Here is a 16,654-nt window from a genome sequence, read left to right on the forward strand (position 1 = left end):
TTCTTTCCAATAGCCCTTCAGAAGTTGGAGGGATAGAGAAGAGGCTCTCTCTGGACGAACTCTGAGTCTAGGCAGGTAATCTTTCAGGTAGTCTTGTCCCAAGCCGCTATAGGCTTTATAGGTCACACCCAGCACTTTCAGAATAATTGGGTGCCAGTGTACCCCTATAGAGCTGGCCTTAATAGTACTTAAGTTTTATATTAAAATTTTGTATTTGTACTCATGGTGCAACATTCTTTTCTTATCTTGTGTGTGTTTGGGAGGGAGGGAGAGAAAGAAATAGTGTAATCCAGATGCTGTGACTGCATCAGGGACCAAATCACCCACTCCCACCCACCTAAAGAGATCTACCACTAACAAACTATACCAGACATAACTAAGTAACTGGCACAGCTTGGGAAATTACTTAGTGCAGGAAATGGATGTTGTGTATTCTGTGATTTGAAGACGTTGATGCCAGAATCAAAATTCTATACTTGGTCAAACAGAAATATTCAAGCTATTTAATTTAGACAAATTATGCAACCTTTCTAAATTTGTGCATGTTCTACACACCCCTTGCAATTCTGCCTTCAAACAACAGAAAATCATCTTCTTTCTCCCTTCTCGGCTTCTGTGATGTCGTCAGACATTGGTTGTCAGGCTCATTTATTTAGCTCTAAAAGTTAGAGGCATGGTAGCAACTAGGATTGATCTGGATGTGATCACACAGGTTCATAAGTAATTACAGAACTAGTATTGTTGAACAAAATAGGACTTAGTTCTTTTTAGACATTCATTGCACTGCTAGCCATTTTTCTGCTGCCAAAGTCGAATTCTTGATGCATTTGCTAGGAAAATAGTTGTCCATATTAATGGTCCGTATTCTCCTAAATCCCTGCAGCTCAGTGAACGTGCCCGGGAGCGAAAGGTGCCAGTTACTCGAATTGGGAGACTCGCTAATTTTGGAGGTGAGTCTTTCTGAATTGTGGTGGTGAATAAGACTGTGAATGTTGATGCTTCTGTATTCATCAGGAAGCTGGTACTTGAATAGAGAGACATGATGTATTTTAAAGGAAATTGACAGGGATGCAGCAGGATAGAAACTTAAAACGATACAAAGAGATAGGAGTGTGTCCAAGATGAGACTAGGAGCTCTTGAATAGAGGCTTTAAATATGAATAAAAGCATGTTAAGTATTTCAGGCATATGCACAGCCCATCTTCCCAGCCCATCAGCCAAGGTGGCTACCAGCAGTTGAAAACCCTCAATAATGCATTTTTTAAAATCCAAGGAGTATCCCCCCCCCACAAAAACTCCCACTCCTTTCTTTGTATACAAACCTTTAAACAGTGTTATCCTGTGCATATCTGCTTGGAAGTAAGCCCTGTTGAGTTTAGTGGGACTTCACTCCAAGGTAAGTGTTCGTAGCTTCCTTCAGTAGCAAGTTTATCCACATGGTTTTTGTTTTGCAAAAATAACTCAAAAGGTGTCAGAGATGGCATAAAATGATTCAAGAAACAAGTGGCTTTCAAATTACAGCATCTAATGGCAGTGTTTTTCAGCCGTTGACTCTTAGCCCAGTCAGTATTGCTCCAAATACTTGGGGCACACATTTTGTTTACAAGGAGATACTACTCCTTTTAAGATTTACGTTTAAAAGGGAGGCTTCCACCAGGTGTGGGACCCCTGCCCCTCTCCATCACTATAACACAACAAAGAGAAAAGTTGAAAGTTGTGATATCCTGGCTCTTTAAAGGTACTTTTCTACATCTAGAACCAGACCAAGAACCCTCTCTGCACCTCTTTGAGCTCCCTGGAATCGCTAGCATCTTGAACCCTGTAGCATGATGAAAGGGTATCAGTTTCCCTCTGGTATGTTTGGTGTAGTGAGTGTATAGACAGCCAACATGCGTCCCTGCTGTTTTGTGACCTTCCCTATTTATAGCTAGAGTTGGCACCTCTCCTTAGTATTCATTTCTCCAAGATGAGATCTACTTCTATATGCCTTTTGAACATTTCTGTCTGTGTAGCAAAGTGTTAAGGAACTTGGCTTCTACAAGGCAAGGCACTTCAGGCCTGTGCAGTATACAATTTTACTTGAAGCAGATTCAAAGCTAGGGAACAAAGTAAACATTTCCCTGAGTTAGTACAAGAAATAATGCTATGAATGCTTCCTCCCTCCGTTGTAAATAAGTTTTGTGCTTGCAAACACTTGAATCCACATTGTTTAGGTTGGGACCTCCTGAATACTTCCTCTTCCTTGAATATGTTCACTAATGGGAATGTCTGCTGAGTTATTGTAGACATTTATGGTTCTGCTGTGGAACAATTGCAGATTGTAGCTGAAGGAGTCCTTTGGCATCTTTAAAAGACAGATGTCATGGGCTGAATCTTATTTTGTCATCTCTATATCAGCTATGGAAAGAACTCTTCAAGAATTCTCTGAGTTCAAGTGTTTTGTCACTTTTTTTGCAGGTGAGGAGTAGAAAGCTCTCCTCCAGGGCAGGGGTGGGGAATTGGATCCATCTGGTGGGTTAAACAGATAAATGATGTCACTTGTACAGCAGGTGGGTGAAGATTGGCCAGAATGGTTTCACAGGCTAAATGGGGAGGCCTGACAGAGATGGGGAACTTTTTTGGCTCTGCACATCAGACTTATTATTGATATCAAGCTGTGTGCCACAAGTGTCTTCATGATCCTGTTGTAGCAGATTTCCCATTAGAATTTCCTCACACTCAAGCTTTAAATAGGAAATATATGCTTCTGTGTTGAGTTGAGAAGGTTTAGCCTTCAGTTAACTAGTATATGCAGCAGATATTTTGAACTGTTGTCTCCAAAATGTGTCAGGAATTCACAGGAGGGGGATGACCAATGTCTGAAACTTGACAGGCCAGGCTTATGAATTGACTCAAACAATTCAGCAGGGGTGGTGGGAGTGCTGTAATCTGCTTCTAGCTTGGTGTGGGAACACAAAAGTCACTCTGTGTACTTAAACTAGCTTGGTATCTTAGTCAGTTTCCTCTTTCTACTGTGAACAGCTGTTTGCTGATGTTGTCTTTAAAAGAAGCTTCTCCCAAAATAATTTTTCTCAGTGTTGAACTGGGCTGATTAAAAGTAGTGCCGAGCTATGGTTTAGCAGTATATGAAAGAGGCTTTAAGGAGTCTCTGGCTCAGTGGCTTCCACCTCCTCTGCCCTCATGTACAGTGCTTCCCTCCCTTCCTTGTATGAGGCAAACCATAGTTTTCTGTTTTGCATAAGCCAGCAAACTCTGGCTTGCACTTGCTTTAGAGTCCAGCATTTGGAAACCATAGTTTATTGACTTAGACAAAACAGAAAACCATGGGTTGTCTGCAGCCAAGGAAGGAAGGAAGGAAGGAGTAACTGTATACTACGGAAGGGGTGGAAGAAGTGTATAAGCGCAAGAGTTCTCCCTTAAAATACCAGTTTTTACAGCAGGCAAAGCATTTCAGCTTTGTTTTGGCATCCCAGTCCTAAACAGGCTAATACATAAGTTAGTTCTATTAAGATCAGTGCTATTGTGCATAGGCTATTCACTGAGCACAGAATGTGATCCTGGATGTAGGATTCACCAAGCCTTCCTGAAAATATACCTTCTCTTAAAAGTTCATATGGCTCTCCTTTCTCTGTTTCTGGTTTACTGGTCTCTCCTCATCTGCTATTTAAAAACTCTCCTCATCTGCTATTTAAATATAGCTGCAGTGCTTTATATATATATATATATATATATATATATATATATATATATATAAGAGTTAAGATTAACTTGGTTTTGGAGAAGTGAAAGCAATTAAAAAAAAAGTAATGTAAAGTCAGAAATTTCAGAGCAATGAGATTTCTTTTAAAAATCAAATTCAGGCCCATAGTAATTGAAGTTGCACTCTCTCTCTAAAAGTGTAATGAGGTCCTTGAAGAGTGCGGTGAACACAGTAGTTCTTGACTTAGTCTGGATCCTGATGATGCTGGCTGGTCTGGGTGTCTGGAGTTAATTCTGTTTTATTTAACATTGGCCACTGAATGTGTGGCGTTGTAAGCTGCCCTGTGATCTGATCTGGAGGAAAGGTGGGCTACAGAAAGCCTGGAAATGTGAACATAGCCTCAAGAGTCCTTGCGCAGGCATCATGCTTCCTCGTCACGTAACCATTCTCCCATGCAAATTTCCCCTGTCTTCACTTTTCAACATTGGTTGGGATGTAGTGTGCCTTCTGCATCAAGGCTGATGTAACTATGTAACTTTAACCAGGTTTCACAAACACTGGCTTAGCCCAATGGTCAAGGATGATGGGCTTTGCAGTCTAACAACATCCCGAGCCTGTAGATGACTGGAAGCTGGCATGGTCTTAAGCTGTTTAGAGCTTTGATGGCTAGAACCAGCACTTTGAATTGAGCCTGGGCGCAAATAGGAAGCTAATGACATTGATGTGGGAGAGCGCCACTGTGTGAATTTGTTCACCTGCGCCATCCTGCATGCCTAGTATGGACTCCAGCCTTTGTTCAGTTGGGTTTCCTTTGAGTCTTGTTTCCTTCTGGCTGCTTTTGCTAAAATGCATGTCACATTGGGGCAGATGCATGCAAACCTGCATGCTGTGCAACGTTTAGCTTTCCTCGATACATAATCTGGCCTATATCAGTGCATTTTGAATTATGGGTATTGATAGTGGTTGTTGGGCGGACTTTGCACGTGCCTGCCTCCACAGCTGGCCACAAAGTTCAGAAGCATAGGAGCTCCTCCTCTTCCACTGTTAGAACCCTGTGAACAGGGGAGGGCTTGTTTGTTCTTCTGAAGGGAAGCTATGTGTGTGGGGTGGGTGTGTTTATGCCTGCCAAGACTCTGTGGCGACTCTGTAACAACAGGATTTTATTACAGCGTGAACAAGGTTATTGGTTGCATAGTTATCACTTGATTTTTCTGCTAATCATAGGCTTGTTTGCCAAACCCTACAAGGGCGTGCCTATCTTTCCAAACCAGCCTTCTGTTGTATTGCATTTCATATTTGCCCTTCACACTCCCTTGGTCTTCATGCATTGGCTGGACGGCAAATGAAAAATATAGGGGCTGCTTTCAGTTTAAAGTTGGGAGGGACCATGAGAGTCATTAGTCCAACCCCATGTAATGCAGGAATTGGACTAGATGACCCTTTCGGTCTCTTCCAACTCTACAATTCTGTGATTCTAAGAAGCATTTTTTTACAAAAACAAAAAACTGTTGCTGTTGCATTTCCAGATTAGGCTTTTACTTTATGCACTGATTTTGCATAGCATTCCCCATATTATCTTTCGATCAGTTGTGATGCATTTGGCATTGCAGGGGGTTGGACTAGATGACCCACAGGGTCCCTTCAAACTCTACAATTGTATGATTCTACAGTGAAGAAGTTGGTGAGGGGGCTTTAACATATGGTTACCAGATTTTTTTCAATGAATCCAGGGACACTTTTTAAATTTTTTTTTTTGAAGCTGTGTAGCAACAGGTAGTCAGTAGTGGATTTGGTGAGGCAAAAGACCCTGGGCCCAAGCACACACGCATATTGTATAAAGGTGCAAAGCCCTTCTTTCGCACCCTGTAAAACATAAATGCGCAGAGTAACAGGCTGGCTCCAGGCTGCTGAGCTGCCATGTTTCCTGGGGACAGATTTGCAAATCTGGGGACTGTCCCCGGGAACTGGGGACATCTGGTAACTCTACTTCAACACAGGGTGGCCAAGTAGCCAAGCTGGGTTTGTGCTGGTGTAAATCAGCAGGTGGGAATCCTGCTGTTTGACCTGTTGCCGTGGTCCAACTGCACCACCCAAAAGAAAGGTTCCTATAATGGCATATAATTCCTTAAAAACAGGAACCCCCGCCCCAAGAAGTAGATTGAGAATCGTGAATTGGAGCATGTGGTGGAAGAATTCAATTCTTATTTAGGTGACTGCCAGCTGTACAAAAAACTCTGCAGGCTTGAAAATACCCCTACAATGTTCTACTGCTGTTTAAAAGAGCAGCACCACCAACCTGGCTTTACAATGCAGTCTATTTGCAAACACTAAGGTGAATGCCTCCCTTGAAGGAGAATGGCCTTATCAAAATAAATTGATAATGTAAACAGTTCTAAAACAATGAAGCAAGATATACCTCCTGGTTAATGTTTAAAAAGCCAACCATTTGGAGTTGTTTATGATATGTGCCTATCTTTGGCTGCTGTGGTTCTGGGGAGGGAGGTGAGTTTATGTGATAATTAAGGTGGAGCTGTGCAGTGCAAGGGAAAGTACATATTGTACACGTCTAAACCTTATCCAGTGGGGAAGAAGAGGTGTTGAAGCTGGATAAGTCAAATCGAAGCACATGTAAATGTCAAGTTCTTGGCTCATTTAAACTGCTGGCATAACAATAGGTTGTTTTGCATTATAGTTATATAATTACTTTCTTATTTAATAAAATATATCCCACTGTTCTACTAAAAGTTCCCAGTGTGGCATATAGCATAAATTCTAATTAATAAAAAAGCAGGTACAGCCAGTTCTAAAAGCCGTAACAGAGTACAAAGAGTAAAAGATGCTAGATACTGAAATCTGCAACAATAAAAAGGCTGTTGAAATAAACACGACTTTCAATTGGGAGGGCATGCAACAATCATGGCACTGCCACAGAGAAGGCCCCATATGTCATGCTCACTTGCTTACCGTAATTTTTTTTTACATGACTCCAATAACAAAGGCTTCTGGCACTGATCTTCATTTCATGATTGACCTGTATGGGAGCAACTCATCCTTAAACCAGCATTCTTCAGTCTTGGGTCCCTAGATCAGTGGTTTTCACCCAGTGTGCCGTGGCCCCCTGGGGTGCCTTGAATGATGGTCAGGGGTTCCACGGGCAACCCTCTTTCCTTCCCTCCCTCCCTCTGATGCCCTGTTGCAAAAGGCTTGCATGGCTGTTTGTTGCAGCAGCCCTGGCTACAAGCTCCCCAGACAAATGGTGCCTCTGGAACTGTCCAGGGGGTGCTGGTTGCCAGAAGCTGGAGCGGCCTCGGAGTAAGCACGTAAGCAAGCAGGCCAGGGAGCCCAGCCAGCCAGTCCGCCAGCCTGTTGGGAATGGACAGTGTGACCAGGTACCTGTCTTTGGGGCGGGGGGGGGGAAACAGCTCAGAGACCCAGGGTGGCAGCAGTGGCTGCCTGGAGGACTCCCAAGGAGAGGGGAGAGGAAAGGAGGCTGAGGAATCACTCCACAATAAAGGGTGTTCGCAAAAAGGGGGTGAGGCTGCCAGGCAAGGGATGACATAAAAAGGCTCCTGAGCCCCACAGGGGTGCTGCAGAAAGAACGTAGTTGGTCAAGGGAGCCATGGACTCAAAGGTTGAAAACCTCTGCCCTAGATGATGATGGACTACAGCCGCCATTGTTCTGAGACATCTTAGCCACTGGTCAAGGAAGATGGGACTTGTAGTCCAACAACACCTCAAGCCTGAAGATCACTGCCAGCTAACATGGTCTTAAGCTGTTAGGGCTTTGAAGGAAACTAATGACATGGATGTGAGAGAGCACCACTGAGTGAATGCAAGTCAGGTAGAGAAGTAAGATTTATCCCTCTGCAGACCTAGTAAGGGCTCCAGTCTTTGTTCAGCTAGTCAGATTTGCCTTGAGTCTTCTACCAACTACTCCATAAAATTGCAGCCTTTTCTTTCCTCCCATGGGGTGTGTGGATATACACATATATGTTAGTGGTAGCTCCTTGCTGATGTACTTGCAGATGAAGAGGTGGTTAGAAGATCTGCCAGCCTAGTTATGGAGATATGAATCCTGTAGCTTTGGGTTATTATGTCACTGTGAACTGCTACTCAAGTGAGGATTGCTGAAATAGCACCTAATTTCATTCGACACATCCGCACTCAAGGCAAGAATATAGAGATTCTCTTCAGATTTCACCTCTGCAGATTCCAAAATCTCATTCTCTAAGCAATTACGAGCTAGGTTGGATATGGAACAAACAGTGTTTCATAGTTGTTGCTGCTGAACAGAGCTTAGCTGGGTGTTCCCTGTGTTATTTTGTGCAAATATTGCATGCATGTATGTGCGTGTCTGCATGTGTGGCAGAATGGTGCTTATCTTCCACAGCCATCATGCCAAGGTGCTATTGCATTAATTGCACTTGCAAATTGAGGTTTTCCATTCCAGTTCCAGCCTGTGCAACTTTCCCTCCCCTGTCCTGCATTTGACTGCTCTGGATTCAAATCATCTTGTTATTAAATATTTTTGGAGAGAACTTATCATGTAAGAACTTGAGTTGCCAGATCCTCCATCTAGATACCATTAAATGCTCCAAGGTATCAACACCAGGGCAAATATGCTGTTGGGGAGGTATAAGCTATGTCACTCACTCTCCTCCTCCAGTTGCCCTGGGGTCAAATTGGAGCCCTGCTGGCCACAGTAAGGTAAAGGGTAAAACAGATTGTGGAGAAAGGTCAAAGGGACTGATGAAACGTTGAGGATGCCAGATGAAGTGGGGTATCTTTTATTTCAGTTGTGGAAATAACAGTTGCATTAAATGAGCATGTGGGGATATTAAAGGTCTAGGCACACCCTCCAGGAGAGTTTACTGACCTCCCTAATTTTTGCTGTGTCAGATCAAAGACCCTGTGTGACTAGTATTAAACTTGACCACATGGATGGACAACTAGCAGTCTCTACTACTGTCCCTGCTTGCCCCCTTAACTCTTGGTTTCTAAAGCCCTTTTCTATGAACAGAAGATGTTTCCTTTAGACAGAGGTTTTGCTGCCCTGGGGAAAGTGGGCACAGCATGCCTTTGAAACTGAGCGGAGCGGTGCTGGATTCTTTCCTTTTGTGCTCTGTAGTCAAGTTTAAACCGTATTGAATAAAGAGCTACTTTGCCTCTGCTCATTAAGCCACAAAGATATGTAACCGCATACAGATGGCATTTTATCCCGCTGCCTTTGACTTTCTCTTGTCTCTCCCCCCCCCCCCTTTTCCTTTTTGTCCATTAAAGGCTTAGCTGTTGGTCTTGGCATCGGAGCCTTGGCAGAGGTTGCGAAAAAGAGCCTTAGATCCGAAGAGCAGAATGGTGAGTGTTCCTTTGCTTACTGCTAATACAAGCATCCGGTCGTGTCCTTGTCCCCAAACACAATTTGCTCTACAAGCGCACAGAATCACAACTAAAGGAAGGGCAGCATGACACTATAGTCACTAAGGTAGTTACTAATAAAAGTATTACAGTGTTTTTGCATCCAGATTCCGCTCTCCCCGTGAACCTACGCAGCAACCTTCAATTGTTTTCCTCTTTGAATAAATACTTCAAGGAGTAGTGGTGATTCAGTGCATTTAAGGAAAGCAAATCCCCTTCCTCTTGCCCCTAAAGCAGGACAGGAGAAAGCTAAACTGTGGAGAAGGGTGAGCTTGTTCACCCCTTCAAAGAGTCCTCCTCTCTACTGACCGTGATCAACACAGAAGCCTGCTGTCTATTTGCTCAGGAAAATGAATGACTTCATGGCTGCCTGTCCTGTTTTGCAGCAATCCTTGAACTTGAAGTTTGCCTTTCTGGTTCTATCCTTTCAGATGATTTAATAATAATAATGGTTCCAGTCCTTGTTTTACCATAAATAGATCTCTTGTTTGTCTTGGCATTGGCTAATGACAAGTCACTGAAGTGAAGGTTATACAGAATATATCTGCGATAAGGAGTAAAGTGTTATTGCACAGCAACAGCAATGAAGTCATTTCTGTACTTGCATCTGATCTTGCCCAATGCAAACTCAGGAGGGGTCAGCCAGGGCTGCGGAGAGCGGGCTGGACTTCCATCCTGCCCAAGGTGCTCATACCTCTTAAACCCAAAATGGCTGCACTTGGATTAGTTTGGGAAGAGGAGGACTGTGCCAGATTTACATCTTGCTGCCTGCTGCAATCTGCTCTGATTGTATATTTTATCTTTATGAACGCTGTTTTTATTGTGTTATGCAAGCTGGTCTTTGACCGTAATAAATGATCTATCTATCTACATCTTGCTGCCATAAGCCAGACCTTCTGCTCTTCCTTTGTGTTGTTATTGTTGTTAGGTAAAACGTTTCCCACCTTATTTCCCCACTCTTCAAAATATTATAAGAGAAAACTGCCCAATGTTGGTGAATGGTCAAGGTGTAAGTCTGACATCTGATTTACTGGATGCCTGGTTATGGCTGGTATTTAATCAGGGATGTGTATATTTGGCTTCTCTTTCTTCCCCACCGGTTTGCTACATGTTAAAAATGTGCATCGGGAAAAGTAACCTGGGAGTAGTGGCCTTTAGTGCCATACCTAACTGTGACTCCACCAAGGGTCCATTTTTCCTCTGTAACAGGGCTATATTACTGAAAGGTCAAGATCTCTGGTTGGCAGTGCAATTGGCCATGAAGCCAGCCTCGTGCTCAATAACGTTGCAAGGGGCTGCCTTTCCACTGAGCATCTGACCCATTGACATATGTGAACACCGATCCTTCCTTATGTGTGCCCACCTCCAGCATAGGCAGGGGTGAGTCTTAGCCTGATTTTATGTGGCCCTTCACCTAATTGCAAAAGCTCTTGGCGATATGCCCTTCGGCTTGGCAGGTGGCAGGGAGAGAGAGAGAGGAGCGTGTCTGCCCATTGCCAGTTTCAGCCCTGATAACTGAATGTTACGCTTGTAAGAACAGGATGCTGGACTATCTGGGTCATTGACCTGATCTAGCAGGCTATTCTTGTGCTTCTTACATTACCTGACAACTACACATGACTTGCTGTCTTCTCTGGTAGGCTCTCCAAGCTCTCAAGCAGAGATTTCTCTGCCTTAGCATTGGGGTCCTTATAACCTGAGCTGCTGGGGTTGAACATGAAAGTTTTGGGAAGGGGCATGGAAGTGGTGGAGCATCTGCTTTGCATGCAATCCCTGGCATCTCCAGGAGAGTCACTGCTGGCCAGCGTAGACAATACAGAGAGCAATGGTCATGCAGTTTTCCTGTGTTTGGTATGTGAAGTGTGAGCTCTGTCACTAAACCCTCTTACCTTAGTCTTGCTCAATCTGTGATAACCTGTCCCTGCATAATGTTCCTCCCGTAATTATAGTAGCATTTTCTTAGAGGTGCATATTGTATTTGGAGAAACTGTTAGTTCCTTCCTGAGAGTGCAGATGGAATTTATCTGATCTCTCTTGATGCCCTAAACTTTAGCATCTCAGTTGCAACCTTTCCAGTATGTTGGCTCCTGTTTCCTGACAGCAAAGCTTTCACTGTTCCCATCAGACAGCTTCACAAATGTGTGTTACTCCATTCTGCTTGTGTAGTATGTGAAAGTGTCTCAGTGCATATATACTCCCCTGAATGGGACTCCCCGCTGTGCACAGAGCCAAACTGGGGCATGTGGGACAAGAGTTTAAAGTCACCTGTGGTCAACCTTAAATCTCCTGCAGAAACGTCAGAATTTCTTGCAGAAATATCAGGCTGTACAATCGCAGAATCTGTGCACAGGTTCAAAATGTATATCCGAAAAAGCATGGTGGCAATCACCCTGAATGGCTCTGAAGGCATTTCCTTGCAACTCTTGCTCCTCATATTGGAGAGAACTTGTTCTCAAAGAAAGATTGTGTAACAGTTCTGTTTACATTTTTCTGTTTGCCAGAGGTACCTTGTATAATCGGGCACTCCCTGACCTGCATGCAAGCTCAGCCATACTATGAAAGGGTGTAGAACTTGCTGTTGCTAGCAAAAACAGCAAGGTGAGTGGGAGCAGCTATTTTTATGGGATTTGGTTTAAGGAGACATTGACCTATTAAGGGCTTTTTCTGTTAATGTGCTGGTGTGTTTAAGGAAGAAAAGTAGAAATGTGTGTGTAGTAGTCAAGCTCATGAGACCTTTTTCCTGACCACCTGTAGATTAGCAGTGGAGGAACCTGTAGTCCTCTCAGTTCTGTTGGACTCTGACTCCTCACCCAGCGTGGCCTAGTGGTCATAGAAACTGGGAGTCCTATATGGAAGGCCACTGCTTCCCCACATCTCTTGTTATAACTAAAAAGATGATTCTACATTAGTATGGAAAGGATAGAGCGCTGGTTTTAAAAGAGATGTCTGGGTTCTTTAGTCAATTCTGCAGCTCTCAAGCAAACTCCCTCTTTCCAGGGAGAAGCTAGGAGGAAAGGGGTTAAAAAAGGGTGAGACAGAGACGTGAAGGATACTGCCTGTTTGGCTGCCTGGAGTAAAAGACCAGCAGGGGTGAATTTTAACTCGTGCTGCCTCTCATTCAGAGGATAACAGGGAAATCAGCCTTTAGAATCATTCTGGAAAGGAGATAGAAGAGGAGTTTGGATTTGATATCCCGCTTTATCACTACCCTAAGGAGTCTCAAAGCGGCTAACATTCTCCTTTCCCTTCCTCCCCCACAACAAACGCTCTGTGAGGTGAGTGGGGCTGAGAGACTTCAGAGAAGTGTGACTGGCCCAAGGTCACCCAGCAGCTGCATGTGGAGGAGCGGAGACCCGAACCCAGTTCCCCAGATTACGAGTCTGTCGCTCTTAACCACTACACCACACTGCTTAACCACTACACCACACTGGCTTTCATAAACATCAATTGTTCACAGCTGGTGAGGAAAACGGGCAGTAAAGCAGGACAGGAGATTTAGGCTCAACACTCAGAAGACAACCTTTGCAATCCTATAACACGGTTTAGGCTGATACAAGGTAGGCTTTGCAAATGCTCTCCCAATGGACCTCTTCCAGTAAAGATTGGAGAGGCATCAGAGAACGTTTCAGATATCTTAGACTGCAATCCTTAACACACCTAGTAGGTGTGGGATTTACACATTTTGGGTAATGTTGCATGGAACAACTGTTAAGAATAGGGAGTGGGCACGAAAGGGATGGCTCATTTGGTAGCAGGTGCTCTCCAGCTAGTGAGTGCAAGTTTTGATCTGGCATTTGCTGTGTTCCTGAAGATGTCCTTCCACTTAATAGTGAAATCAATACGGAACATCAGGAAATGGCAATATCAATCAAAAATAATAGCAGTAAGTTCTGTAGGTTTCGTCTTTGAGTTTACCTCTGCGATTCCAGGTCAAGTTTGTTTTTCTGATGAAGTCAAAAGATTTATCCTGTGGCTGCCTCTTGTCTCCACCTGCCCATCTTGTCATTCATTCCAAAAAGACTTTTCAAATGAAGCATCACGGCTCACTTTTTTGCTGTTGTTCTCTTCCGAAGAGGAGCAACAGTATGATTTTGTCGGTAGAGTTTGGCTGTTAAGAGCTGCTGCTAAAAATATGGGGTAAAGGCCCCCACCTCACAATACCCAAATAACTCCTTTCAGAGAAGAGTTAAAGTGCTGTGAGCTTATTTTCCAAGGCATGAGAGACCTTGGACCCACCAGCCAACTTGTCTTTGGCTGTTCCCATTCAAGCTACCCTGGAAAGAGAAAAAAAAGGTGTGCAAAAGTTTATGTCCATCGTGCATTCTGGATGAGATTCACTGTGTCTGTCAAGCAAGCCAAGTAAAAATAGCTCTGTTGGTCACTGCTAACCTTCAAAGCTGTACTTACGGCAGCAGAGGAAAAATTAGAGGTGATCCCAGATGGCTGTTGGGAAGGACAGTCCTTCCAGGGCCGTGAAATGAAATCCAGTCTCTACATGCCCTCTTCTGTCAGGAGAGGAGAGTTGAGTTGTGCTTCAAGGTCAGTAAACAGATTTGTTGCAGCAGTACCTGCTCAGAGCCTCCAATGAGTTTCAGTATTTCAGGAACAAATAAGTTAGGAGTCCATGGCCCAGCAAATAGAAATCCCTGCCCTGTGAAGCCTTCATGTTTTTGCTTCAAACTTCATTAAAAGGGTAGGGTTTCTTGGGATTATACTGTCTCAGGATGCAGAAGGAGATACTGTTCATGTATGTCACCACAGCAGCAAGAATTCTTGTGGTTAGGAAGTGGAAAAACGAAAGAATACCGACAATCACAGGATTGGCAGATACTCATATTAGAATATTTACAACTAGCAAAACTGACAGGAAGAGTTAAAGGAGTATTGAACCAGAAAATATTTGGAGAATGGAGAATATTTAAGGATTATATAAGATCATATTGTACCAACCACACCATATTAGCAGAACTTGAGTGATACTTGTAAACACAACAAATACCATTTGTGGAGTAGACGGGAACAATATTAAAGAATATAAAATTGTGCGGGGAAAACCGACGACAGTATAAACAGTACAGTGAGGAGAAGAAGAAGAAGAAGAGTTTGGATTTGATATCCCGCTTTATCACTCCCCTTCAGGAGTCTCAAAGCGGCTAACATTCTCTTTTCCCTTCCTCCCCCACAACAAACACTCTGTGAGGTGAGTGGGGCTGAGAGACTTCAGAGAAGTGTGACTGGCCCAAGGTCACCCAGCAGCTGCATGTGGAGGAGCGGGGAATCGAACCCGGTTCCCCAGATTACGAGTCCACCACTCTTAACCACTACACCACACTGGTGATTTTTAGAAGACTCCTTTTGTCAGAAGTCTTTTTTATTTACGTGTTTATTTAAGTATTAATTAGGAAGATTAAGTGTTTTTTATGCATGTAAATCTGATTTTTCTTTCTTTTTTCTGTATTTTATTTTCTTCTTAATTGTTTTTTCTTTAGTTTTCTTTTTGTAGTATGAGATTGTACATTCTTTGTATATGTGTGTAATTTAAATTAATAAAGATTATTTAATTATTAACAAAAAAGATGCAGAAGGAGAATTGTTATTGTTGTTATTTATTAAAAAAATTTCTACCCTTCATCCTAGATCTCAGGGTGGTTCACAATATAAAAATACAATATGAATACATAATAAAAATAAAGAACAAAAACAACCCAATCTCTCTCTCCCCCCCCCCCCCGCCCACACATTTAAAAGTGTGTTGAATGTTAATCAGCTAAAGGCCTGTTTGAAGAGACCTGGCGCCTACAGGTATATAGTGAAGGTACCAAGCGAACCTTCCTGGGGAGAGCGTTCCACAAATGGGGAGCCCTGTTCCTGTGTTGCCACCCTCCAGACCTCTCATGGAGAAGCGCATGAAAAAGGGCCTCAGATAATGATCGCAGGGACCTGATTGGTTTGTATGAGGAGAGGCAATCTTTCAGGTATTGCAGTCCTGAGCCGTTTAAGGCTTTATAGGTCAAAAACAGCACTTTGAATTGGGCCCGGAAACTAATTGGTAGCCAGTGCAGTCAGACCAGGATTCGTGTAATAGTCTCAAGCTGTCTTGCCCTGGCCACCAATTTTTTCACTAGTTTCAAGTTTCCTAACTGTCTTCAGGGGCAGCCCTATGCGCAAAGTGTGTGTGAATGTGTTCACTCCTTAAGTTTTCCTTGCGTCTGTGGCAAGCAGCACCTCCCAGACAAAGGCTTCTCAGCTCATCTTCTTGGCACCCTGGCTTTGCAGGGAGGTAAAACGTGTGGGAGCACATTTGAACAAAGCGTTTTGAGATAAATTTTAGTCCAAAATCTCTGGATGGCACCAGGTTGTCTGCTTTTACCTCCTTTATATTGAGGAATGCTGCACAGTAATTGATACTTCTCTACCACCTGAAAGGCGAAGAAAGCAAGGTCCTTTGGACCAAGTGGGTACAGTGCCAATAGTAGCACCCATGCAGCATTTTCCTTTATTTTTTTACCCTGTCCTCAGGCAAAAAGGCTGTTATGGATACCAGTCCATTTATGTCGGAGGCCAATGCAGAGAGAATCGTGAGGACCCTCTGCAAGGTTCGAGGAGCAGCGCTGAAGCTGGGGCAGATGCTGAGCATCCAAGGTAAGAATGAACAACATGTTGGTGCTCCTTGAATCCTCCCCCTTTGATCTCTCATCTCTCAGGTGAATTTTTGACTCTCCCAACCATTTTTCCCTTTTGGAAGTTTCCTGACTCTTTTCCAGATTTTGTTCAGCTTTGTAGGTAATTCAGAGCCAGGAAGCAGAAGAGGCAGTAATACAGTTTCTGTTTATTAAGCCAGCACAACAGTACCTTTTTTGGATTTTTGTACAGAGGGAAAGTGCCTTTTGAAGTAACTGCTCAAGTTTATATTTTGTAAAATAATCATAGTAGATATTTGTCATAATGTCCTTAACAGCCTTGGTGCAATATGAAGCCAGTTAGTACCCAACAGAGTACCCATTAAAGCTGAAAATGCCCCCCCCCCCAGGATTCCATGCTAGAATATTGCAAATGTAGACATTGTGACTTTAAAAACTTGCTAACTTTCTCCCCCTTGCCTGTTTTGTTTAACACCCGCCATGTGAAGGATTCTGAAGAGCATGAAAGCTTGCTCACTATTTTGTGACACGTTGCTTGCTCCCCTAAAAGGTATTCCTGTGTTGTCAATATTTTAATCCCCCTCTCCCAAGGAAAAGTACAGTCTATCTTAAGTGTTAACAACCACCAACACTGTTGCTAGAAAAAACTGCCACCTTCCTAATTTGTTAACATACCTTTTGCAATTGTAGCATTTCTTTACCTCCAAGGTTTTTGTGTTGTGTTTTTAAGAACGTCTTATTCTCTGCCCTTTATCCCTTTCACCTTCCACCAGGTGAGAACCATCAGTACACATATAAATGCTGTTGCATCAAAAAGCCTGAATCTCACATACTGTTCTTGTTTCTATCTTCCCTGTAATCTTTATTTGTAGTTGCATATTATGAAGTGTATATTGCG

At 43.3% G+C, this 16,654-nt stretch overlaps 1 protein-coding gene across 1 annotated transcript in view; it reads left to right on the forward strand.

The window, feature by feature from the left end:
• The window catches only part of COQ8A (coenzyme Q8A), a 56,712-nt gene that overhangs the window by 25,319 nt on the left and 14,739 nt on the right, over positions 1-16,654 (forward strand). The window contains exons 4-6 of the mRNA XM_081904033.1: positions 884-950; positions 8,981-9,055; positions 15,635-15,757. Coding sequence (XP_081760159.1) covers positions 884-950; positions 8,981-9,055; positions 15,635-15,757 — 265 coding nt within the window. The remainder of the gene's footprint in view (positions 1-883; positions 951-8,980; positions 9,056-15,634; positions 15,758-16,654) is intronic.

This window comes from Podarcis melisellensis (assembly GCF_964234715.1).
Source record: "Podarcis melisellensis genome assembly, chromosome: 3".
In the NCBI taxonomy this organism is placed as follows: domain Eukaryota; kingdom Metazoa; phylum Chordata; class Lepidosauria; order Squamata; family Lacertidae; genus Podarcis; species Podarcis melisellensis.